This window comes from Motacilla alba, chromosome 3, assembly GCF_015832195.1.
Source record: "Motacilla alba alba isolate MOTALB_02 chromosome 3, Motacilla_alba_V1.0_pri, whole genome shotgun sequence".
In the NCBI taxonomy this organism is placed as follows: domain Eukaryota; kingdom Metazoa; phylum Chordata; class Aves; order Passeriformes; family Motacillidae; genus Motacilla; species Motacilla alba.
Window position 1 is genome coordinate 47642022 of NC_052018.1, and position 27117 is coordinate 47669138.

A 27117-nucleotide genomic window follows, 5' to 3' on the forward strand; every position below is an offset into this window, starting at 1 on the left:
GCCTGTTCAAATCTCACTTGTATACCCAGACATGTGTTTGCACCTCATGTAGGAACCACTGGAATGTGTGGAGTCAATGAAAGGAGCACAGTTCAACTTGCCTGTTTGCCAGCTGTCCATTTAAACTCACCAGATACTCACAGATAAATCTGCCTAATTTATACAGTTTTTCTTCTGTGTAGGTCAATGATGGACAAAAGACAACAACGTGCAATTTTTTTTTTTTTTTAATAAAGATAAAATTACAAAAAAGGTAAAATCAGCTCAGGAAAGGCAAATTACTTTAATAGATCAGTTTAGACATTTAACATAATAACTCACATCCATTTTTAAATACTATTACATAAAGCATGGTGAAGAAAGGAATTTCTGCCTCATAATTAGAAAACTCACAATACAACTTGCCAAAAAACAGAACAAAGCCGTTTGAAAATAAATACAGTCCATGCCAAATAGTACAAAATGAAATCAGCAGTCTCTCTCCATATGAAAACTTTTCTCCTTTTAGGTATTCTCAGACTCTAGTATTATGTTCTGCAACTGATGAGAGGCTATCTTTTGTTCAAGGGTTGCTGAGCTGTTCTGATTTTGCTCTGTATGAGGCAAAAAAAAAGTAGTGCTTTATTTTTTTAATTAACTGATTAGAAATGCAATTTTAAATTACTAGTCATTATTCTAAAATATTTAGTATTATGAGGAACTGAAAGTGATCTCCACAGAACTGAAAAATATTATATAGTACTGACTTAACAAAAACTCTGCAAAAAATGTCATTATTAATTAATTAGTGCTTACCCTTTGGTGTCTGTCTTTTCACCACTGCTGTCCTTGGCTTTATCCTCCTCCTTAACATCTGAAAAATCACAAGATGTTAAATACACCAAAAGATGCAAGAAAGCCTTAAAATACTTAAGAAGTAAAGAGCATGACCAAGTTTATTATTTTGTTTGTATTTCTAGCCAGAGGAAACTGGCTTTTATAAGAAGTCACTAGTTACATATTAAAGTATAGTGTTAAATGCACCCATCCAGAGGAGAGGTCTGGGCACAATGCCAAGTGATTCAGAATGCCTCAAGACAAGGTCTCTCTTGACTGGCCATAATGATGGCATGCAGTAATGAGACTGGGTGTTCCCCCGAGCTCAAGATGTATCCAGTTCTTAGAAAAATCATGAGTCCTTGGAATTAGACTGTCCCCAGAAGCCTATCTGGTTTCTGTTTCAGAGAAAACGAGCTGGCTCACCCCACAAAAGCACATAGGAACAAATGTTTTGCCCAACATGTATTTTTTCATCTCTATTTTCATTAAGTCATACAAATCCCTTGTTCTAAGACTTCAACTTGTGGGGAAGAAACAATAACCCTTGCCTGAAAATATTGTACTAGTCTGAACAGCTGTATCTTGAAACTGATTAATTTAAAATAGATTATTTAAAAATGATGGAAAAGAATATATCATCTCAACAGCAAATTAACTGTCACAAGATAAAACATCTCTCTCCTGGCAGGACTGACATCTGCAGTTCTAAAATATAGGATGAAACCACACTGCAGTCCTACCTGCTTTTTTGTCCTCAGTCTCTTTTTTGTCTTCTTCTATTCTGGCTTTCTTCGCTCCTTTCTTATGATCTGCAACATTTCGTCGACCACCTTCCCCTTCATCTTCAGAATCTGAAAATTCTTCATCACAGGCTATGCGCTTATCAGATGCTCGAACTAGGATTCAGATTTATGACACTAATTAATCAAAAAGTCCAACTACAGCAGGCCTAATAAAAAAGAACTATTAAATTAAGAATGAGTAGTAATATACTGTAATCATTTAATGCTGATAAACTAAATTACAGTCAAAACCACTTATTTTTCAAGATACCCTAGGACTTGCACAATAACTTCCAAAAAACAGCTTTGCAGAAACACAGGGGGAGAGTGGGAATATTTTTACCATGTATCAAATAAAACTTCAAATACTGAAAACTAAATCACAGCAGAAAAAATAATGATTTCAACAGTTCAGCAAATGGATGGTGCACTAATAAGACATTATAGAATTATTCTAATCTCCATCAAAAAAGACTAAGGTAGCAGGAAACTCTTGGCTATAGCTCCAGAACAACTCAAAGTTCATGGAAGGGTTATGGTAATAAAGTCAAGGATAGTGTCGCAAATATGGAAAATCTTTGTCTTACAACAAAGAAAGGCTTTTTTTCCCTTTAAACAGGCTTTTTTTCCCTCTAAATACTGTGTCTCATGTTACCTCAAAGGGAAACAATGTTTCTGTCTTTTGTTAGTCATAAAAAAAAGTAAAGTACTGTTTCTTTAGTTAAAATTCATTAAGTCCTCTGAAGTATCTATTATAGATTTGAAATAGCCATGCTGTTCCATAACATGCGAAAACACAGGGCTCTTCCAGCACTTCATTAGACCCTTTAAGGGGTTCAAATTTGCACGTGGATGCCACCTTAAAAACATCAAAAATGGCAGACCAGAGGCAAAATTTTTTATTTGGGAAACAAAAGGGCCAGTATTCCAACACTGCACGCTACTAAAACTTAGGTTCTGAGCAATTAAATCCATAACAACTATCGACATGTTCTATCATGAAAAGATATTTCTTACTAGAAATGCGTTTGTCTGGATCTTCTCCATCCTCATCTCCACTGTCTTCATGAACAGCATCTTCAGGAATGGCCTGCATCTGCACGCCAGGTGCGTGAGGTAACATGCGCAAGTTCTCAAATAAGCGTTGCCTGTGAGTAACAGACAAGAAAAGTTATTACTACACAGAAGAAGCATTTCCTTGGATTTCTGTGAAGGTCTGAACTCTGCATTCAAAGTTAACCTGGCTTTGCTTTAGAGTCAGTTTCATTTTTCAGTTAAAAAATTAGCATGCCAAGTTCAGGAAGTTTTCCATCCCTACTGAGATCATTAGTATCCACAGTGTACTTGAACATAATTTTCTTTGTACTTTACATATTCCCACAAGGTCAGCACAAGTACTGCCCATGCAGGCTAAACTGGTGTCAGTACTACTCTGTTTATAATAAGCTCGAGTATTAAGTTGGATAAATACAATATTCTCTAGTTTCTTAAAAAGAAAGTCAGATACTTAAATGCATGAAGACTTCCCAACTGTGAGAAGCAATGAAAAAATTAATTCATCTGGATATGTTTCCTTATTGGCTTTTTCAGGAAGAACAGAGACAAGTTCTGTCCTGCCTAAGCAGCCTGATGTGATAGATTATATACTCCAAAGCACCATGTGCCAAAAAAGAGGGGACTGGCTTCTTTTGGGACTCAAAACTATCATTCCGAAATGCAAGCAAAAAGGCAGGCTTGGGAAGCATCAAATATCAGCATCTGCAACAATTATCTTAGCATTCTTCTGCACAATTTGAAGGCCTAAAGGGCATTTTCCGGAATTTTTAGGGTCTCTGCCTCTGTTTAAATCATATAACCTGGCAAAGTAGTTTTGCCATGCATGGGAGCTCCCTAAAGCCAGGTGTATGTGAAAGCACACAATAAACTGAAGGAGGATTCTCCAAAAGGATGGGTCATTGATCTTGTGGGTGCTCGTACAAGAATGTGAGACTGTGTGTTTTCTATAGACAGAGAGCAATCTCTGCCTGGGATTGTAGCAGCAAGTTTTGCAGCCTATTTGTACCACAAAAGCTCAGCAATATATACCATACAGCAAGCAGCCTGGCAGATCACCAGCTGGAGAACTATATTATTGCTGAGAAATTTTGTACAATTATATTACCAAAAAAAAATTTTTTTTTTCTCCCATCACACATTATACACTCCTTTCATTTGATTGTGGTTGATGTAGTTGTGCTATGAACACCCATCATAGTCTATATACCAATCCTTAAAAATTAGTATTTTAACAGCTTTGGTAAAATTTGTAATTTGACAGTTTTAAAGGTTATAGCACGTATTGGCAAACTTATACATGCAATTTCACATCTTTATTCAGCTATTTTTAATTATCAAAAGAATTTGTACTGTTAACAGCCTGTTAGAATTCAGGGCAGGGGTGGAAGTTTATTCTTTTAAACCCAGAGCAAGGACAAACCACAGTAAGCCAAGAGTACTTCCGGCTAACCAATTGCATCCCGCCAGTTAAGCACAAAATTGGTTTTAAGTATGCATTACTTCACCCCTGAAGTAAAATATTTGTTTCCAATGAAAATGTCAAGACGAGAGGAGGAATAAACTAAGTATCAAAAGTGGCACAGCCTAAAAACACACAACCACCATAGCTTATCAATGAGCACTGATCAAATCTTGTGGATTTGTCAAATCACAACCAATCAATTGCCTGCACACTCTTTCCAGAGTTGTATATTTTCAAGCTCACATATGACTTTTTATTTTTGCAACTGACAGTTACAAAGAATAACATTCTCAGTCCATGTTTAGACATGGAGCTGAGAATTAGAAATCCTAGTCATCATGGCACACCAGCTTCTTTCCTGGCAGGATAAAGTTTCTACAAAATTAGAATGGGAATCTAAGTAAAACAGTCATCTTTTCAGATGCTGGAAAAAGGAAAAATCCAAGTTATAATGGGTCATAAATTTTCATATTTATAGTCATAAGACTTCATAAGCATGCATTCTGTTGGAGGAAGAGACTTCCAAAAAAACCCCTGACACAAATGAAAAACATATCAAATCTATTCTAGTACTTATTTTTAGTGAACACTGAAAGGTATACAGTTTTCAAAACTGCCTAACAATTAAACCTGGGGAGAAACATGATCCACATGACCTACTTGACAGATAAGATAATCATTACTTACTTGATCTTCTCCATATATTCTGGTGTATTCTGATTAGTCATATTTGAAGGACTAATATGAAGCTTGAAGTCTGGTCCAAAATACTCAAAGTAGTCATTGTATGGCAACTCTGTAAACCAAACACCAAGACAACTTTGTTACCCAAAAAAAGATTTTAAACATTTTAAATACAACAGTAGATTTGACAGGATTTTACTCAGAGAACCATCAAACCCTAAGCACTCAAATAAGCAATACTTATCATCTGGACTCCTCAGTGATTTTCCTCTAAATTATTCAATAAATGAACTTAAATTTGCTGGCAAAATACAAAGAGAAAGATCTACTGAAATTACACACTAAAGAACTCAACAACAAATTAAAAAAAATAATTAAAAGTTATATTTCTGCAGGAAAAAGAAGATTAATTGGTGATTTCTTGTAGGTGTTTTCAAAGTTAGCCCAGTTGGAAAAGTTTAAGTGAGCCATTCAAAATATTCCTTCAGGACAAGCTTTAATATTTGTTATTAGACTGAAGATCACAGCTAGTTCAATATCCTTGCCAAGTGCTAGACACTGGTTCAGTGGTACTGACTGGTTCAGTCTGTCTGTTCCCCTTCTTACCTCAATTTTTGCATTTGCACAGAAAAAGGTCCCCTGACTAGAACACTGAACCACCAAAATGAAGTTGATGAAGACTATATAGCCAGGACAACAGCTATTTTACATTGTTGTATTTTGCAGTATTTTGTATTGAATATGACTGTATCTTTCCAGATAAAGTAAGAGAATTAAAAAATAAATCCAAAGAACCTTAAAGAAATAAGACACTGAAATCCATCTTTAATTGTGTCTTTAGTCTTTCTTCCTTTATGATTATTACAGGATAAGTGATCTTGGTTAGGTGGATAGAAAGCAGATAGAAAGACTAAGTTGCTATTGCAACATTTAGAAATGCACGGTTATTTCTCAGAGCAGATTAAAGATGACAGGGACCTAAAAAGTAGAGAGGAATGTTACAAAAATCCAAAAAACTCCACATGTGTATATGTAATCCATTGAAAGGGGGATGCTAATGGAAGAAAGAAGCTCCAAGATAAGGAACTGCTACTGTGTCCTCAAAAGCTTTGGCTGACAAAGAATATATTTTGACATGAAAAATATGTATCTTGAAAGGCACATTCCAAAGTCTTTTCTCACTGACGGAAACATTCTGCTGAAGTCAGATAGAACCATGAAGAGATCTCCACCAAGAGATACATGATTAGCAAAAGGTTATCAGCAAAAGTTGCAGTTCAACATGCAAGATGCCAATGACTCATTTGCAACAAATCAATCCAAACAGCAATTTTATATAAATGGCATTCCAAAAGCATATCCAGGAGCATATTTGGTCAGAAGCAAAAGGAGTTCAGGATCTTTAGGGATCTTCCTCAGAGAAATTATTTCAATATTCAACTATTCTAAAGCAGTCTATTTGTTTTATGTGGTTTTAAATTTTAAGATAGCTGGTATAGCCAAAATTGAGTAAAATGGAAGAGTGGAAGTCAATACACTTTCACAGCTACTTCTGTCAGATAAAATGAAGAAACAGTATTTTTGCTATGTAAAATGGATACCTGTACAGTCAGTAATTTCTTAGGTACACCCTGTGTTGTAAAGCTTACAGGTTGACACCAGTACAATCAAAATGCAGTATATATTCTTTCATAATGATGATGTTCATATTAGAAATACTTATAAGTAAGGTTCCATAAGTTTTATATTTTGAATTTTCAAAAAGTGATTCAGTAATTTAAAGCTTTTGCTAAGGCATAAAAAAGCCCTAGATACTTACCTTTATTTAGTGCATAGGATACTGAAAATTTATTGGCTAAATCCTAGCAATAATTTTCTACCTAGTTTATTCTAAGCTGATGCATTACAGCCAGATATACAAATATCTGCTGTTTACTTAAAATCTCCCATGATTATTTCTTAATAAAATATTAATATTTACCATTAGGAATTTCACAATCTAAGGCAACAGCAGTTTCATATGTCCAGCATCGAGCAACATTACGAATTGTGTAGCCTCCTCCTCCTAACATCAGCAGTGGCAAGTTAAAAGTCTTTACAACTTCCACACATTTAGCATGACCTGTAAAACAAAAAGAGTTGACAATATATGCAAAATATCTATTAAACAGAAAAATATATAAAAACAAACTTTTTAATCAGACATATGCAGTCACACTTAACAAGTAAGAACTGAATTGATTCAAATAGAGCTGTCTCCCCCTAGAGCTAAGCACAACCTCACAAAAAGTCAAGACCTACAGATTAGAAATGTACAAAACACAATGAACATCATCCACCCCAGGCTTCAGGACTTTGCATGATGATTTATTGGTGTTGCTCTGAAATGATTCTAGAATAAATGTTTTGTCTTTTCACAACTGATATCATACACAGTGACAAATTTAGGGACAATTTCTCAGTCAAATGCAATGGGAGAAGAAGAGAAAACAAAATCAGTACTTGGTCCTTTCTACTTCTAAATTTGAACCTGTATTAGAGGTTGCTAAGTCTTGCTTACACAGTGAACTGGTGCCAAGACAGTACACACTCCAGGGAGATACAGCATACTGAAAGGCATCTGTAGGAGGCAGCAGCTCTCTTGGTTTCCAAGATATGTAAGATGGAAAAAAATCTGAGCTGTATGGGCAACTGAAGTAGCTTTGCCACCTGGTGCAAATCAAGAAAAGAACCCTGAAATACTGCAGACCCAACAGATACTACACTTCATTTTGTTGCCTACAAAATTCTAATTGTCGCATTAAAAAAAAACCCACGATTTAAACAGGCTGGATTGAAGGCTTAGCAAAAGTTTGCTAAACATTTAATATTTTATCATTTACAAAAAGATAATAACAGTAATATTTATGCTACGTGCTAAATAATATCCCAATTTAGAGAATTACAAATGCAGATAGCAACTTAAATAATACTAAAATAAATTAATTCTATGAGAATTAATTAAAATGGTGGTTAACATATGGCTCAGTATAACAAACACCACTATAAATTTAACAATGCAGTGAAGTATTGTCATTTCAGTAACACCTATTTTACACCCAACAAGGTGTTTGATGTTTAGCATCTGTAGTCCTACTAAGTTGACCACTAACTAGTTTTATTTGCCCATCATTGTAAGTGTTGCAGATGTCTGTTGTCCTGTCATCCCAGGACACTGTTTTAAAGCTACAGAAAGCCTGTACAGAGAAGAAAGGGAATCACTTGAGTGGCTAGAAAGCACATGGAAAATCAAGCTTCTAAACTTTTTTAGATGGACAGAAAGAAAGAAGCAACTTCTGGGTTTCTTTTGGCCATCCCTGTATAGCAAAGAAAGAAGTGATTAATCATAGTAATGAACAAAATCTTTGTGACTCCAGTCCTCATCATGCAAGTGTCTTGAAAAACAGTATGAAGGGTAGAGGTTTCTAATAAGTAAGAAGTTACAGACAACAGACACTTCTCTGCTTACCTTTAACAGTAAGATTAAAGCACCCCAGTCTGTCCCCTGACAGTGAATCTGCTCCGCACTGCAGTACCACAGCACTGGGCTGGTACATCTCCATTACTTTAGATATAATCTATAATCAATATAAAACAGTGAGTCATTAATTGACATAACGAAAACACAAAACTAGTAGTTTTCATAGAGCTTAAAAACAAAACACAAAGCACTCACTGGTTTGAATATCTGTCCATATGATTCATCATCTATACCATCCCTCATTGGAAAGTTGACAGCATAGTATTTGCCTTTTCCAGCACCAATGTCCTACAAGCAAAGATGACAAATGCTTTAATACAAACACGGACATACACAGAATGGTATCACGGAAAAAAAGCCTACACAAGTCTGTGAGCTACTCTGTACCATTATACATATCTGAGAGGGATAAGAGGCAGAGTTTACTTGATCCCTGTTCTCCCATAAAATCATTTTGAAGTGCAGGAGTTGGACACCAAGATTAAAATAGCAATAAGTACACTCAAGTTTTTAAATCAAAGATTTAGGAAAAAAACCCCCAAATCATAACCAATCAATTTAATCTGGTAATAATAGCTAGGCAAACAAAAGTATAAACACCAAGAAGAGCAAGGTCCATGTTTTCAGTGTTGCATAGAAGATTTGGACTTGAAGGTTTTTAAAACCACGTTGTTGCCCTAAACATAGGATGAGGAAGTAGCTGCAGCAAAAGGGAGAGAAGAAAAATCCAATAGGGGCCACTTATAGAAGTGCTCTTGAAGAAATGGAGACTTCTTAAATGAACAAAAAAAACCCCAAAAAAACAAACTTGCAAATTATTCTCAGTTCCATCAGGTGTCAAGACAGGAAGACAGGAACTGTAGTAGTTTATCTTATCAGCTTTCCTAGACAACCTATGTATTAAGAGAAAAGGTTTATTGCAGAAAAAAATCAAATCAAATCAAGTGAATACACCCTGAATCCAACCACTCCCATTTTGATGATCACCTTAAAAGCTAAAGATCTCTGCTTGACACACATTCCCATTTCTCCCACATATTTCATCACCAACACAGTTAGAAAGTAATGAAGAGCAGTTAAGTGGAGCAGACAGTGAGAATTAACTTGTTCAGTCTGGCTGTAAACTATTATCAAACAGCAGTTCTGCAGAAATATCCTAGACAAACTACAGGTCATGTGTAGCATAACCCAGCAACACAAATACTAAACTTCTCAACACTACCTATTGAAAGTCACTGACTTTTCCCTATTCCTGAACAAAGCCTCCTTAGCAGGAAATATATCAAGAATGTGCTACTTCCAGTAACCAACCTTTGCTGGGGGTGTAAGGGGGAATGGACAGAGATGAGGAGGGGGACAAGTGGCCCAGTGAAGCACAGACACAATTTTAACAGTTGACTTTTTTTAGCCACAGCACATTATTATGATTTCATAGTATTGCAAAATGAGTGACACTAAAGACCCCTGCTGAACTCAACTCTGGCTGATTCAAAGTACAAGTTACCCAGAATTTCCCAAAGTAAATCATCTAGACTTTCACATGCTGAATTTTCTGAGGCGATCACAGAATGGCCAGAATTGGAGGAAGGGACCTCTACAGATCATCTAGTCCAACACCCTGATAAAGCAGATTGCACAGGATCACATTCAGGTGCGCATTCAGTATACGCAGAGGAGATGTGACAACCTCACTGGACTACTAGAGTGCTCTTGTCACCCTCAAAGTAGTTTTTCCTCATATTCAGATGGAACTTCTTGTGTTTCAGTTTGTGTCCATTGCCCTTATTCACCAGATCCCATTCTTTTGACACCCATCCTTGAGCTATTTGTAAGTATTGCTGAGGTCCACTATCAGTGCCTTTTCTTCAGGATAAACAGGGCCAACTTCTTTAACCTTTCCTCCTAAGAGATGCTCTAATTGCCTCATCATATTTGTTGTCCTCCACTGGACTCACTCCAGGAGCTCCATGTCTCTGTTATACTGGGGAGCCCAGAACTGGACACAGCACTCCAGATTTGGATTTACTAGGGCTGAGCAGCAGCTGCTGGCTATGCTCTTCCTAATGCACCCCAGGATACAATCGACCTTCTTGGCCACAAGGACACAGCTGGCTCATGGTTAAATTGTCCACCAGGAGCCCTAGGTCCTTCTCACAGACCTGCTTTCCAGCAAGTCAACACCTAACCTATAATGGTCCATGAGATCATTCCTCTCCTTGTCTTGCTTTACAGATTAAAAAACCAAAAATCATTAAATTGATCTTATCCTAAAACACAGCAAAATCAAATGTTCACGCAATTTCCATCTAAGCAGAGTAATTGTTTGAGCTACTCAATGGACCTTTGTTGTAACTGATGCTTGCATTAGTTTTAAAACCTAAAGAAACAATATAGCATTCTGGTAGCCTCCCATTCTCCAATAGATCAAACTGCCTCACAGAACCTGAGCCACGATGGAGAACTATGGTCTCAACTGATCTATCTGTGTGTATAAATGGCAAAATTTGTGCTATCATCTAAGATATGCAGAAGGTCAAATAACACTGGAAGTTTAGACTGAACAATACATTCAGTATAAAACGGATGAAAGCTGCTGAACTAGAAAATCTCAGATTCATCGACACTGACAGAGTTGCAACCACAGTATCATCCTTTGACACATGATTTGTTCCTGCATCAAATAAATGTAACCTGATCAGCAAACTAGATCAACTAACTAAAGAATTACAGAAACAAGCTGTAAAACAGCCCATTGAAAAAAAAACCCTAAGAGAGTTGGCTGGAAAAGTTGATAAAAATAACCATCAATGGCAGACCAAGTTAGGCAGAAAGAAGCAACTGGCCTAAAGAAGGAACACTGACTTTTCAGAGAATTAGCTCTCCCTTCAGTTCAATTAGCTTTGCAACCTCTGGAGATAGGAAAAATCCCTATGGCGATGCAATAATTGCAATAAAGCCTGCTAAAACCTGCATGCAGACAATGCTCATTTCAGAATTCTAACCAGCAGCTCAGGAAAAAAGTTGCCATGCCTGAGATACTGTTTTTCACTGACACTGCTGAAAAAATAAATCCCAAACTCCATAAAATATTCTTCCATTTATTTCAACTATGCTATCTTTTAATTCTTTGTTCTGGGTGTGGTGAGGTGAAGAGTCCACAAACTTCCCTGTCAACGGGAAGTGCTGCTTCTAAAAAGTCAAGATATCTAACCCTTCCAAAAAAAAAAAAAATCTAGCCAAATTCAGCAACAACAGCATGACATGATAAACATCCTGGTCTGAGCTGCTTTTAGTTTGAAGCACCACTACCACCTTGTGGCCAGTCGAGTTAAACCACACAGATAAAAATAATCTGATTTCTTCCTAAATCAATTTGAAACTCAGTTTAACAGAATCTAACAACCATAATAACATTCAGCAACAACAACCACACTGAACTGAATGCTCTGCAACCCACTGCTCAACTTTCACTCACTCCTGTGTCTTCAGGGTATCATCAACAGGCTGGGAAACACACTTTTCAGGAGTATTAGCTGAAACATGAGTGTTTGTTACCTTATGAATCAGTTTAAATATATTAGGAAAATAGTGAATTCTTTCCCAGAACAGCATTTTTGCAGGCCAACTTGTTAGAAGTGTTTACAATTTTTAAAAAAGGTTTCTAACTGTATGCACAAACTAATGTGCAAAGTTGCTAACACCAGAGGAATGCCATATCCTGGGAGTGTCTCTGATAAAAGAGATTTAATTTATGAGTTTGAAGCGAGGAATATATTAATTCTAATACTTATAATACTCTTTCAAGCTGTGAAGTGGAACAAGTTCCTGTTCTAACAGACAAGTGTCTAACATGAGCAATGACTAACTCAAAATTAATAGGAAGGGTCTGGAAAATTGGTTCCTGTCTCAGTTTTGCCAGAGATTCTACAACAGCTTTCATGATAATTCTTCATGGGCAAAAACTCCCTCTCTCAGGCTAGCTGTAAGGCTCAGTACATAACTCCATATGGGGCATGCCACTGCCTAAGTAAAGTTCTTAGGCAGTGAGCATCATGAGATCTCAAAACATACTTCATGACAGAAGAAATATTCCCAAAATGAGTCAGCTGTATTACTAGGCAAATAGAACATAGTAAATTCAAACTGTAACTTAAGCTTTGTGACTATTAAAGGGTAATCTGTAAATAGTTACTTTTCACCGTAGCTGCAGAATTGAAATGCACAAGTAATCATAAATATACCATGCTGTCTTCTTAGAGACATCTCCAAAATCTGTGTGAATTAAACTAATAATATTCAAAAAAAGATTTCAGCCTATTTATCCAGAAGTGAAGGTTAATTTCATGTAGAAGTGAATATTTTAGTTCCCTACTATCCTGTATTATTTTTCCTAAGATTCCTCAACTTACACATCACTCTAGGCAAATATTTTTTCTGAAAACTTACTCTTGCATACCATTATTGGACATAGTTATTTTAGTCAAATGCAAAAAAGAAAAGTATCTACAAGGAAGGCAACAAAAGGGAATTTATCACCTAATGAAATTTCATGTTCAGCCTTACCCTAAGGTCCCCTGTGCCTGGAAAATATTCACCATACTTATGGAATGATACTGTCATGACACGATCTGTGGTATAAAATGCTTCTTCAACACCATCACCATGATGGATATCAATATCAATATACAACACTCTTTGGTGATACCTAGAAAGAACATATAAGAAATCATCATTATCTGTTATACTCATAATATACTGAGAACAAAAAAGAAAAACACTAACACAAAAAAACCCCAACCAGACACAAAAATCCAAGATTATGATCACTGTGATGACTTTGGTTGATGTGACCATACGCTTTTAGAATTCTCAGCACAGTTTGAATAACATTAATAAGTTTATCTTCATCAAAATAAGGAATTCATTTAGTATTTACTCCGAACTGTCTCACTCTGTAGAAGCTATACCTCACACTTCTGCTGACATTGCTTTGTTGTTCACATCTGCTGAATTCACCCCTTCATTAACCCCAAGCCCTTTCTTTCTGCCTTCTCAGTAATTACCAAAACAGTGTGTGTTCCATAAGCTCGCAAAAAATAAATACTTATTTTCCATTGACTTTGTCTCTTCGCCTCTGCAGCTTGTAAAGAAAGGCACATTCTATTTTCAAATGTATTGCACTTTAATTTGCATAAATTTATTACACTACTGTTTATTATTTTCTTAAATACTGCAAATTTCAGGACAGTTTGAGATGGATAAAGAAATCAGAGATTTATTTTAAGCCTTGGAGCACTAGAAACAAAAAGTATCCCTTAAATTTTATGTTTTCCAGTAGAGAACAAAGTCTACCATCAGAAGATGCATTTTCATCATGCTTTGCACAGTACTGAGAGTGTGAGCACCCATAATTTCAGGGATAGTTTCCCATGGTTACACAACCCATAACTATTCACAAGATTCCTTCTTTCCTTCACAAGCACATTAAGCTAAAAAATTCAAGATTGGACCACAGAAAATTATATTTCATAGACTACAGACAGCTCCTGAATATATGTTGCCCATTAAAATGAATGTCTTAATGTGCTAATATTAACTATTCTTAGTATCTTTAGAAACATTTTCCATCTCTAGATTTCCAGATTGCAACTACTTCCCTCATTCCTCACCAGCAAAATCAGCTGTCCCACTCACAGGAGTCAAATATCTAAAATATTTTTTCTTATGAATGGGATTTATGTGTTATTACTAGGGGATACAGTCCTCTGAAGCAGTAAAAGCAACACTCAGGACTTGAAATTTTAGTGAAGCATTACTGTTTCAAGTCAGTTATACGATCACTTTTCATTATTCCTCATTTCTTATTTTGCAGTCACAGCAGCACAGCTGTTACTTCATTGTTTATTAAAACCAGACACATTAATTCATGTAATAATCCAAGGAAGCTCAGTGCATGATCTTCCCTGAATATTCCTGTTTGATTCAGTAACAAATCAAGTGACAGGAAAAAAAAAGACATATTGTGAAACCAAACGGGTGTAAGATGATGAGTACAAATGACTGCCCTAAGGGATCAGGGCAGTGATCCATCTAGCCCACTATTCTGTCCCCAGGCATAGCAAAAGGAGACTTTACAGAAAGCAAGTAAGCCTGTCCACTTTCTGAAGTCCACTACTCTAGTCCTTCCCCACCATCTGGAATTACAGCATATGGTGTTTTTTACAGGGTGCATTGCTGCTTGGATTTATCTCCTATCCGTTATCTTTTCAGTTTGCCTGCATTTTATTTTGAATATCTTGTTGAAGCCAAACCAGGCAGAGCTTGGAGCCTTCTTAATTGAAATTGTAAAAGTTCAACATGGGCTATGAAAACTCACTCAGATAATAACTACAATCCATACCTTCAAACATTCAAATACCTAAATTTAACATCTTCTATAGTTTTGACTTGTGCCTATCACAAACTTACTTCAGTAACTCAAGGATGGCAAGCACAATATCATTGACATAACAGAAACCAGATGCCTCCGATTTCTTGGCATGGTGAAGTCCCCCAGCCCAATTGACAGCCATGTCTGTTTGTTGTCTGTTCAATTTTACTGCCCCAGCTGTAAAAAGACACATAGAAGAAGGAAAGCAAATGGAGTCAGAAATTTCTGATTGCCTTTAAATTTGCTACATGAAATCATATTTTATTTTTTAAATAAGTTGATTTCGAACAAATCTCTTACCAATACTGAGTGAGATACTTGATCTATCTCATATTTTACAGTCTCTAACTGATATGATTATTTTTTAAATATATAAAAAACTTCTTATATTTACTTCATTTTTAGATGCGCAATCAAAATTTTAAGTTGCTGATATCAACCCAGTAAAGCTATAAAATAGTTGGCAAAACACCCATACTCACCAACAGAGCCTCCAGTTGACAGCTGACAAAACTCAAACAGGCCATCAAATACAGGACAATCTTCTCCAACATTAACTGTATGAGAAATGCAGCATTTTTTAAAAATACCATTCCAACAGTGTCTATATACACATGGATAACAGAGATGCAAAACTGATTCAGCATTTTAATTACTTATCCCCCATTTCATTTGTCAGGCTAATTTGAACACTGAAAACAATGCAGAGTCCTAATAGCGTAACTCCAAACTAATCTTTTTTATTTTCTTTTTAAATTCTTTTTTAATTTATATCGGAAGATTTGTCTCCTCATTTGAAGAATTTCAATAATTTTTAGATTTTTGAAGAAACGTTGATTAACATAGTTCATGTTAAAAAATGTACAATTACTTAGAAAAATAATTTGCTGACAATAAGGCATCATAAAAAGGTTACAATACTGCCTTTAAAATTGATATAATAGCTGCCAAATTGCATTCCTAACAGTACCTTGAGCTTATATCTATAATTAAAGGAATAAAATAATAATAGAAAGGGTGAACAGTGAATGATGTACAGTTTTTACTATCTCCCCCCAAGAGGAATGAGCAAGTTCTTCTCTTGACTTACACACATTGATTTTACTCGTCTAGTATTCTAAAAGCCATTTTTAAGCAAGATTTCAAGGCACTTTCACACACAATCTGTGTGTCAAGCCTTAGTATTAGCAGCAGTATTTCACATCTAGAATACACCCCGTGAAAGGAGAGGCAAAAATCCTTACATATGCTTAAAGAACATTTTTGTCAAGATGACTGCTTTTCATGGAAAAGTGTAGCTAAAGGCAGGCACATGCTACTTACTCTTGTTACAATATTTCTCTGTACTGGTGGATACCGAGTTTCAAACAATGCTAACCATAAAAGTATGTATGCATAGACTTAGCCTGACGTTGGCACTTACATCTCTGCATTTGCTTGCTGTACTCAGACATATTGTCAGGCCTTATTGATCGGAGAAATTTGATGTATTCATCACTATGGTACTTGGTCATTTCCTCAGCAGTTGCTTTGTGAGGTCGCTGATAACAAGAACAAGTTAAAGAAACAAATAAGAGTGCTCTGCAAAATCAGCTGTGTTAAAACAGACAACTTGAAAGAAGTCCCACCTACTTTGAAGGGAAAATGGTGAAAGGAAAATGATAGTAGTAGTGTTTTACATAAAGCAAGGGCTACTCTATTGTGATATACAACTGCATTAAGTATTGCTTCACTTCTAAACAAAAGAGCTCTGAATACACTATTTATGTATTCTCTATTTTCACTTCCACCTCTCCCCACTTATTTGTGTGACAATACTTGAAGCTCTATAAAAATAACTTAAAATGCTTCAGTGGACATCATGTTGCCTATACTTACATAAATTTCCATTTTTCTGTATAAGCCATAGTTTAGCAGCAAGTTGTGAGTCATTCGGATTCTGTGAGGTTTCATTGGATGTCCTTGTCCATAGTAATAGTTTCCAATATCACCTGCCAATAATACACAAAAGAATAGCTATTCATATCACAAAACAAGTTTCATTGCCCCTTAATCATTCTCAGAAGATAAGTAAACAGGTGTGATTCCAGAAAACAAACAAACCCCACAAAGGGAATACTGTCTACTTCAAAAAGAACACAAGGAAAAAAAAACTGTGGTATGTAAGAAACAGAGGGGAAAAAAGAAGCCAAATCTAACACTTTTACTACAAGCAGACAGTTGTGGGAGAGCAAAAATATATGTAAGACAAGATTTCAAATCAAGAGTGAAGTTCTGGCCCAACAGTGGGCGAGAACTGAACAACAAAATGGGAAACAGAACTGGAATCAAGAGGAGAGGAGACACTACTGATGACATTGCTACACAGTATTATAGAAGCCCACAGTATAACAGAAGCCCTAGTAAAATCTACCATTTTGCATGAGCTGAATTTATGATACAATCCTCAGCCTGTTCTTAACTACTAACTCTGTTACACCCAGAAGTTAACTCCAGATCCATTGTGGCAACCACATGCACAAACATTCACCAGACACCTGCTGCTGGAGATCCACAGTGGTTTAACAAGAACCTTATAATCCAGATTAGCCTGTTACATCGGAGACTAACTAAGCACACAATTAAGATAACAAATTTGACACTCATTTCCAAGAAAGGAATAGCTGCTATCATGGGCTAGTAGTAAGTCTTCTTCTGAGCTCAGCTATTGTTAGAACACACAAAACCCTACTTTGAGCACTGACATTTTAAACACATGAACCATTTTAACAGAACTGTCTCTGGAAACATAAACAAGCTTATAAATTAAGTCCAATTGTCAATGGCTTTCAGTTGGAGATTTCTAAAACACCTCTTCATGATAGCACCTCTTTTCTTTTTGATACAATTTCCCGATAGGATTACTGAACTTTACCTTCTTGAACTTTTTACTTTTCTTTCACATCCTTCAACATGCTCTGCCTTGTCCACTGGGAACAAAAGAAACACTATTTTCACAATGTCATACTATTTTGTAAATTTTATCAGTCAGAGGTAAGAAGCAGCACTACTACAAAACAGCTTTATTTTCACCTCTTCAGCATGGGCTTCGTGGAGGAAGGGTAAATGTCAGCTTGCAGTAGCATCACCAGCTACCAAGAAAAACAAGTATTACAGTAAGATTAAAAGTTTCAAAGCATTCTAAAATCCTTCAAGCTTTCAGTTTTCAAAGAGACAAGGAGAGTAAGGACACTTAAGAAAACAGATATAACCTAATGTACCATAAGAAGAAGATGTAGAAAAACTACCCTTCAATACCTAGTTCTTAGCCATCTCATAACAATAGAAATACCAAGTTTTAACATTAAGAATTTTGAAGAGTTTGGACCTTCTAACTTGGGTACTTAAGTGGAAGAATAGCACTTTTTGTCAGTTACTTATTGCAAGCCTATAGGTTTGGTTACATGCAGGTCAAGAGCAAAAGTATTAAGAGTATAAATAAACTCCTTCCTTCCAACAAAAACATTTTCAAGCGCTTTACAAAAGAATACCTTATATATTTGATGTTTAGGAAAAAATATATCACAGCTCTTTGAAACTAATACCTAGAAGATGAAAACCAACCATTTACTAGCTCTACTTTATGTTTTGAAGTTACTTTAAAGTCCCAGATTTTAAAAAATCTTCAGGCTAGTAAGAGCTTTAAATTTTGAGATTTTTAGGAAAATAATGATTATAAATAATGTGATATTATTGAGGAAATTTCATTACAAATGCATCTATGGCTTAAAAATTTTTTTAAGAGATTATTTTAATTTTAACTACTTCAAGCTTCTATAGTAATCACTGACATTTTATTCAGAATGCTGATGGATGTGGAAGCATACAATTCAGAATTATTTTATATCTTATGTATGATGTAATTGTATTATTTTTCCCATATGAAATAGAGAAAAAATAAAATTAACAAATTTCCAAAGTACACTTGCAACACATTCTTCAATATACTGCAATTAATCAACCAAACAAATTTTAGCTTATGCATAGTCTATATATATACACTGCAGCATACAGCTATATAAATAAATCAAGCACACTTTTTAGCTTTCATTTTTTTAATCAGAAAAGAGAATTTCAAAAGAATTGGCACATTGGTAGATTTAATGGGAGTTTATTTGTCAAACAGAAGATCTGTAAGTAAGTATCTGGCAGAGGAATACTGATCCTTTTGTAATAGAGGCCAGCAGTAGTGACTAACAGTAGATTTCAATATAATACACTTTAGCAACAGGCAATACAATACCATTTATATTTTTCAGGTCTTAGTATCACCAACAAAAAAAGGTTTTGGCGTTAGCCTCATAAAAAAAAATTCTTAAAGCATATGGACAAAAAGCCCATCAAGTATCAAGGGATTAGTGATGCCTATGTAGGCAGGGGTAAGGAAGGAAAAGATGGAAGATCCTCTTTCTTCACTAGTACCTTGATTTTCAACCATCATCATGAAAGGGACCCATCATGGAGTCATCATACTGTGATGAAGGTAAAGCTGTCAAAAGTCTCTCATCCTTTATCTAGTGAAGAATGTGGTGTACTTCCTGGTAGAAACAGTCCATCCACTGATCCTGAAATTTATAAATCTCTTCTTCATATGTCACAGCCTTACCAGAGCACTTTGGGAAGAAAAACAAGGTGTAGCAAGAGCTAGTATGTGTGAGGATGGCACACCTCAGTCACTGATGGAGCTAATAAGCTCTGCACAAACCTCTGCCAGAGTAACTCTGGACTAAAACTATATATAAAACAGTATATACGAGGAATGGGTACAGAGAGGCCAAGCTCACAAGATCATTACTACAGATAGCATGAGTACTTGACTTTATACTTACTAATATAAAGGTAAATTCTTACTAATATAGAAGTAAAAATCCTACAAAAGAGTTATGAACACAGTATATCACTTACCAGTGTAGGAACACAGGGAAAGCACAAAAAAATAATGCTACTGAATGAGGAAGAGAAGGGAAAAAATGCAAAGTAATATGTGTCAAAAGTTTGCAAATCTAATAATCTTTCACAGCAAGGCTTCAAAAACTGAAATGTAGTGTCTCATATCAGTAAAAATGCCAGCTAAATGGCTCCTACTGAGAAGCAGCAACATATAATCTCTGAAAAGTTGAGTCCTTAATTAAGGAGAGACAAACCAAGTGCTCATTTAATACTATAGGAGTTTACTGATCCACACTATTCACTATGTAATACAGAAGACCTACCTGACAATTGTTACATACATTATCATGTTTTGGGTTCAATATAGATTCTTTTTAATTTTCTTTTTCTTCTCACTTCATGCAAGTTACATGCCAAAATGATGAGAAGTATAAAATAAAAATAAAACTATGATTCCTTTGATGACCATAAGTTTGTCTATCCAGGATTTTAGCAAGGCCTACAGAAAATACTCTAACACATAAAAAAATACAAGAGGCTACATCCCTAAAGGAATTTTAATTCTGCCCAAAACCACACAGCTAACAAATGCTATGTCCCCAAAAAAGTATTAGTTTCTCCAGTTACTACGACATACAGAAAAATAACACAATTAAATTTATGCATTACAAACCAGTCTAAAGTGACTGACTTGACAAGAGATGACATCTACACTTGGGTTTTTTTGATACTTTGTAACTTATATGTTACATTACTTTATAACTTTTAACTGATAAACTGTTACATACGTGGATCCTGCTTATTTTAGGTATAGTTACCATGAAATGATGATGTATTTCAGAACTGTACTAGGCAAAGAAACCTAATTGCCACGATGGAAACCACATGGAAAAAACATATCTTAAGAGCAGCAGTTACACTGAATCGACTTCAGCAACGCAAAGGGGTGAACTCACGTCAAGCTGAATGCAAAATGAAAGATCATCAATGCCTGATGAGTCCAACGAACAGCTATTCAAACAGGCCTAAAATTATGGCACTAGTTGCTGAAGGATTGGGCATTTTGTTCTGGTTTTAAAGTTAAGCAGACAGCAGAAGAGTAGCAAAGATCTGACTTCTGAGCCCTGAACAGAGACGGCACCATCACCGTGTTTGGAAGGCACTGCACAAAGGACTGATGAATTTCCAGAAAACACTCCAGTTTAAGTTCGTTTTATCTGCAGATGTAAGCTTTAACTAGAAGTACTAAGCAAACAATGCCCAACTATAGTAACACACTGCCCTACTAAAACAGGTTTAGTCTCGTCTTTATGGGTGGAACCAACAAACTGATGCAGATCTCTCAAATTTTCATGAAGGTAGAGCCTTTTGAACACCCACACTAAATTATGCACAAGAACCAATCGAAACAATACTGCTAGTGCACTGGCATGGAATAAATACACGAACTCACAGTAACCACACCAGTTGCTGCACGATTCTCTAGAGCTGTGCTGGTCTGTGCAGGAGCACAGAGCTGGAAAGACCATCTGGGGCCTGTTCTCACTGCTGTGGGCAACTGTACAACACCTTGGAAGAGCTAAACTACCTGAGCCACAATGCTGCAAAACCACAACAACAACCTGAAGATACATGGTAAGAGACTAAACTAAAAGTGATGATAGCCTTCCATGACTACCATGGTTCTAAGCAGTGTGAGCAGCACACTTTGCTAAGCTGTATCAAGAATAGAAGCATCTAAAAAAATATTTTAAGTAAGATCATGAAAGTATCTTAATTCATACTTTAATTAGTTTTTCCCATAGTATTCTGGTTTAAATTTAAGCAAAATTCCTCACCTGAGCATGATCACAAGCAATGAAGATTCTGCAAACTGGATGTGGTTGACTTTCTATTACAAGCAACCTCAAGGGAATGAAATCAGGCTTTGTCTACTCAAAGCTTATTGGTTCCAAGCACAGTATGAAGGCTATTAACACTATTGATATAGAAAAAAAAAAAACCAACCTTAACAACAATACAATCTGAGAAAGTGACAGGCTAACTTAAAAAAATCAGCCTTAAATGACAATCCCACCAAGTTTCACAAAAAGCATAGAGAAGTTTATTGCATCCCAGAAGATAAGCATATATGCTTCTGGAACTTTTCAAGACTTTTTAGTCCATAACTTTTAAGAAACAAAGTAAAAGTATGTGTGGAGAGTCAACTATGACCCAAAAAAAGGGGTAATTTACTACAGACATGACATTCCTTTAGAGATATACCACTACCTCTACTACTATTTTTTTCTTTTGGGTTATTTAAGGCTTCAAACACTCCCTTCACTGTGATTCAATAGCTTTGCTGGTACAATAGTTAGAAATATTCAGAATTGCCAGATGAACCACATAGTAGCATCAGGATATTTATTTTAGGTATAAACGCTAAAATTTCTTCTAATAACCCTATTTCCAAAAGACATGTAAAATAATTGTTGGATTTGCCAACACAAATAAATGAGACATCAAAAATATTCCAAAACTGTTTCTGTCACATATAAAATATTTATTTTAAGGCACAAGAGATACTATTTTCTCTACATTATTAACTACATTTCTAGTCTACAGATGAACTGTAACTGCTTTAAGTCACCATTATCCTGCCACCTCCAAACTTGCTCCTCTTCCAGTTTCTCCCCACTCTTCACAAGTACAACTTTTTTTGGCTGTTAAGGGAATCTAATGCTAGCATTGAGTACCAAAATCCAGTAATCACAGAAAAGCAATATATCAACATCTAGTAAACTACAGCTATCTGACTTTATCAAAGAAAAAAAAAAAAAGAAAAAGAAAAAGAAAACTGATTTTTAAAAAAGGAAAATATTTTCAGAGAGAAAGCTTCTAAACTACCACTGCTGTCTTTCTTTCAATGAGGCAAAAAGTTATTCCTCTTCCCTAGGAAAAGTAAGATCCTAGCCTGAACAAAAGTATCCCTAACAGGGGCCTCCTTTCCCCTTTAGGCTGAACAAAGAACCAGTGCTAGCAACAAAGAGAAGGGGGCGGCAACCACCACTCTGCCTCCTTTAGTGTGGTTAAAAAAAAGCCAAGACAGGCCCCACAAGATCTGCCATTTCCAAAGAACAGCAGGTTTGCTACAGCAACACAACCTTTGATATCTTGAGTGGGTTTATCCACTCATCTTCACTTCCAAAATGGTGAAAACACTAAAGGTCTACGACTGAACATCCTCAACCTCTGTTTCCTGGCCACTACCAAGACCAGCCTCAGATGCAACCGATCAAGATTGTTACAATAGGAGGCGATTTAATCAAATCTCTTAACTAATCTGCCCATCCAGCTCACCTCCCAGTACAAAAAGGGCTAAATAAATTCAAGCTCAAGAAGAAAACTAAAAGTTATTGCTGCTGCGGCCAGAGAAAACCGCGAACAAGTTGCTGAAAATATTTCAAACCAAGCACTTTCTCGCCATGACTGACAACGCAGATCGCAAGCCCCTGTGTCCTCGCCATACAAGTGTGCAAACTCAGAGGGCCTACATGCAACTCAAATTCCACTATTATTAAACACCCACGCACACAACTTTCCGCGTTTTGCGGGACGGGAGGCTCGTGGGAGCCAGACCTCCGCTCTGATCCGTGCTCGGTTTGGGGGCTGGGGGAGGAGGGGGCAGAGTGCCCCTGTCCCCCCGTACCCCAGACCTCGGTACGAAAGCCCGAGGCAGGGAAAGGCCTCAGCTCAACAATCACCAGGTGCCAGAACTACACATGGCCTGGACTTTCTTTGCAGGGGAGGAGCCAGACACAGCAGCGGCTTCAACGCCTCCCTGCCCAGCGGATGGAGGGGAGTGTCTCAACTTTTCTTCTTCTCTTTTTTTTTTTTTTTTTTTTTTTTTTTTTTTTTGGAGGGGGGGTGGGGGTGGCGCGCGGCGAGTATTTTGGTGGGGGGAAACAATAGCTACAGCACCTACCGCCGGGCCCGGCAGAGCAGGCAGCTCCCCGACCCGCACCTCGCCCGACTCCACCACCCCCGGCCCCGCCGCCCCACGGCCGCCGGCCCACGGGGCTCAGCAGAGCCGACGGCGGGAGCGGGGCGCGGCGGCGCAGGTGGAGGCGGCGGGGACCCCCGCCCGCCATGGGGCCGAGCCGAGCGGGGCCGGGAGAAAGGGGGGCTCGTCCCGCGGGGCAGAGGCGGCCGTGCCGGCGGGGGCCGGGGACACAGCCCGCCCCGGGCGGCCATTAGAGGGGTGCCCCCCCGCTCTTGCACGCGCGCTCCCGCGCCGGCCCTGCTCACCGTCATAATAATAGCAGACTTTCTTCTTGCCGCCGCCCTGACTGTACGCCATAGGGCTACCGCGCCGGGGCCGTGGGCAGGGAGCGGGAAGCCGAGGAGAGCGCGGAGCCGGCTCGGAGGGTGGGAAGGAGGGGGCGGGAGAGCGGGAACTCGCGACGCCGGGACCGCCAGCAACGGGAGCGGGCCGGACCCACGGCAGCGGGAGGGGCAGCTAGCGGGACGCGCCCAACTCGCCGCCGACCTAGGGAGGAGATGGACAAAAGAAAGAGAAGAGGACGCACGCGAGCGGACGTGGGCTCTCACCTGCTTCTCCGTGACATCTTCCCTTAGTGATACTCAAAATTCAGGGAAGAAGCCAGCGATGATTTTTCATAAACGAATTATTAGAGAAAACTCTTTTCTGGCCCACCCCCATGGCGCGCAGTGGTACGATCCGCCGCGGGTGTAGGGGCTGTATCCCCGCCCCTAAGCGGCGTCGTTTGGCGCATGCGCGGAGTCCCCCTCAGCGGCTGCGGCGGGAGTGGGACCGGGAGCGAGTGCCCGCGCTCGGGCCGCAGCGGGCCCGGGCCCTGCGCAGCACCGGCAACGCGGCCGAGCCCCTCAGCCGCCCCCAGCACCCGCCGGGGCCGCGGGGTGCGTCGAACCTCATCGTCTACGGGGCGGCTGCAGATGCTCGGCTGGCTGGGGCGTCGCGTCTTATCCCCTCCCCAAGTGAAAGAGGCTGTTCTTTCTCACAACAAAACCAGTTTCTGTTTGGTTTGTTTGTTGGGTTTTTTTTCAGCACTCCTGTCTGTCAGTACTCAGCCCTAGCGGCAAGTGTTGCACCTCAGTATCCCTGTTCTAGAGGAAGTTCAAAGTATGCTTCACATAGCAATTGTCCCAAAAAAATCAAGGCATGCCACACAAGAAGTATTTAACATCTGAATCATTTTTCTTCGAGATCTGTCAGCCGTTTTCTCTCCTTGCCTCAGCTCAGGTACAAAGTCGGGAAGGAGAAACATGATGGCATTCATGCTTAGCCAGCTTGTTTGTATTTGCATTTATACAAGGGTCCACACTTGTAAAGTCTGATAAGCCGAGTCTGGGGATACACACCAGTTACACTAAACTTTACTGTTTCTTCAGCTGACACCAAAGTCCTATTTTAGGGACTTCCAAGTCTTGACCAAGGTCTGTTGATTTGCTGGAGTTCTCTAAAAGTACCTAAAACCCCTGGTTATTGCCACATGTACGTCTCTTATTTGACAACAAGGTATTTGTATAACCTATGTCACACAACAAAACCAGTACGTGACCGGACACAGGTTTGGTCTTTGTTCCCAGGATTAGGTTGCTTTCACTCCTAGAGGTACCTCACAGGAGTCTGAGTCCTTGTAACTGATATAAAAAAAAATTATATTGTTAGAGACAGACAACTGTAAAATAAGTTTGTTAAGCACATATATGCACAATTACCCTGAGGATAACCCTATGGCATCCTGGATTTCCCCCCCATCCTTCACCTTTTAACAAAAGGATACCATATTGTTATGTAGTCAGGTGGTATAGCATTTTTAAACAGCTTTTATCATATTCCATCTGGAAATATCTGTTAGAAATAACATACAAAATTGATTTCTGCACCTTATAATATAGCTGATGTTTGTTTCTTGGTGCAAAGTGCAGCAAAATATCTGCATAACACTATAAGAGGCACGGCATTATCCACTTACCAATAAATTCCTTTTTATCTCGGCCTTCTTAGTGCTGTTACTACTTGAGCAGACTTAGATTGGACTCTAGAAGCAGATTATTTTGTATTCGCTAATCACTGCATTATATGCCTCTTTGACCACTGAAATGCAATGTGTTTATGAAGTTATTCAACATTTTGTAGTTGCCTGATATATTTTTGTATCAAAAGAGTACAATGACATATCAGCTGGCTCAGTATCAGGAATACTTTTATTGCACTATATAGGGAATTTAATAAAAGCAGTGATGCATTGTTGAAGTTCTTATCAGGGACTTCATGTGAGGAAAAGAAAAGTTCATAATTTCACTTAGTTTCAAACGGATATTCAACCTCATATAGGAAAAACTTATTTTGGTTTAAATGGGCTAAATCAAGCTATGTTGCTTTCAGGGCAAAAATGACTATTCCTGGTCTTCTAACATCTGAATTCAGGCAAGTGCAGCTCTCATTTAGAGAAACTCCTCGAATACCAACTCATACCTGAATCGAGCAAGCGTCAATAAGCATACCAAGTTATCCTTCAGTCAAAGGGGTAAGAATTCCTTCACTGATTTCACAGTAACTCTGTATGACAGTAAAGACACTGTTACATTTAAAAGACAGTAAAGGTTAAATATCAAGTTTCATGGGTTATGTATAAGAGGGTGATTTCTTAGACCAGTCCTGCTTCTGGAAATGCAGTTTAGCAGATGTCTTTAAAGGTGCTTGTTAAGGGACCAGCACGGCGGCCATGCTACACAAAAGCTAATGATACAGAAGAAACTCTGGAGCTTCACTTGCCAGGGTAAACAGGCATGAACACCAGCCAGCCGAGGCCCAGGACCATTATGGAATAGACTGTATAACAAAGTATCGCTGGGAAAGGCTGCTAGTCCTTTTACTATGTTGCAACATGCAGACACTTTATAACATAATGATGATTTTTTTATACCTTCCTGTAATTGCTTGTTTCTGTTACTGGGTGAATGCTGGCTTTATTTCCCTTTCCCTGCCTCACTGTATTAACACCAGCTTGTTCTTTCACACTGAATTTATGTTATGCCTTAGATAGTAGGGGGTTTTTTTTGTTGTTGTTTTTGGGGTTTTTTTTTGGGAAGGGACATAAAAAAGCAGCAATAAGGGTCTTTTAAACAGAAGAGTAACTTCCATCTTCAACATACACATCCAGCATTGCAAGAGAAGGTATTAATTTTTCTTACACATTTATCCTAAATCATATCTACTGTAAAAACTCATGAAATGATCATGCAAATAATGAACAAGAAGTTCTCTATAGGTAAAAGTTCATCCCATTTCTGTTTTTATCTAAAGGCAATCTATAATTTTCAAATTCCTTCACTCTCCCTACCCCCACTCCCCCAAAGATATTTTTAAAACATAGCTTAAATGGAGGATATAGAGCACCTATTT

At 37.8% G+C, this 27117-nt stretch overlaps 1 protein-coding gene across 2 annotated transcripts; it reads right to left on the reverse strand.

Annotated features, from left to right (window-relative positions):
• Window positions 1-209: 209 nt before the first annotated feature.
• Window positions 210-24384, reverse strand: HDAC2 (histone deacetylase 2). Of its 2 annotated transcripts, none has more exons than XM_038133093.1 (14): window positions 24276-24384; window positions 16632-16744; window positions 16177-16294; window positions 15236-15310; window positions 14792-14930; window positions 12887-13028; window positions 8519-8611; window positions 8312-8420; window positions 6785-6925; window positions 4807-4915; window positions 2619-2749; window positions 1560-1715; window positions 796-853; window positions 210-593 (listed from the first exon to the last, which is right to left on the reverse strand). In XM_038133093.1, the coding sequence occupies exons 2-14, from the start codon at window positions 16704-16706 to the stop codon at window positions 563-565; spliced, it is 1377 nt and encodes a 458-aa protein (XP_037989021.1). In that variant the 5' UTR covers window positions 16707-16744; window positions 24276-24384; the 3' UTR covers window positions 210-562. The 2 variants fall into 2 exon arrangements, with proteins under 2 accessions (XP_037989021.1, XP_037989020.1); XM_038133092.1 differs by lacking the exon at window positions 24276-24384 and adding an exon at window positions 23973-24178.
• Between the last annotated feature and the right edge of the window lie 2733 nt (window positions 24385-27117).

What these genes read in the sequence shown, in the direction of transcription:
- HDAC2 (XM_038133092.1), bottom strand. Translation starts at nt 24,024, where the DNA reads ATGGCGTACAGTCAGGGCGGCGGCAAGAAGAAAGTCTGCTATTATTAT. An exon ending in CAGGCACAGGGGACCTTAGG is followed by an intron (nt 8,612 to 12,886) that starts GTAAGGCTGAAC and finishes CTTTGCTTGTAG; the next exon opens with GACATTGGTGCTGGAAAAGG. An exon ending in CTTTAATCTTACTGTTAAAG is followed by an intron (nt 6,926 to 8,311) that starts GTAAGCAGAGAA and finishes TTTGTTTTACAG; the next exon opens with GTCATGCTAAATGTGTGGAA.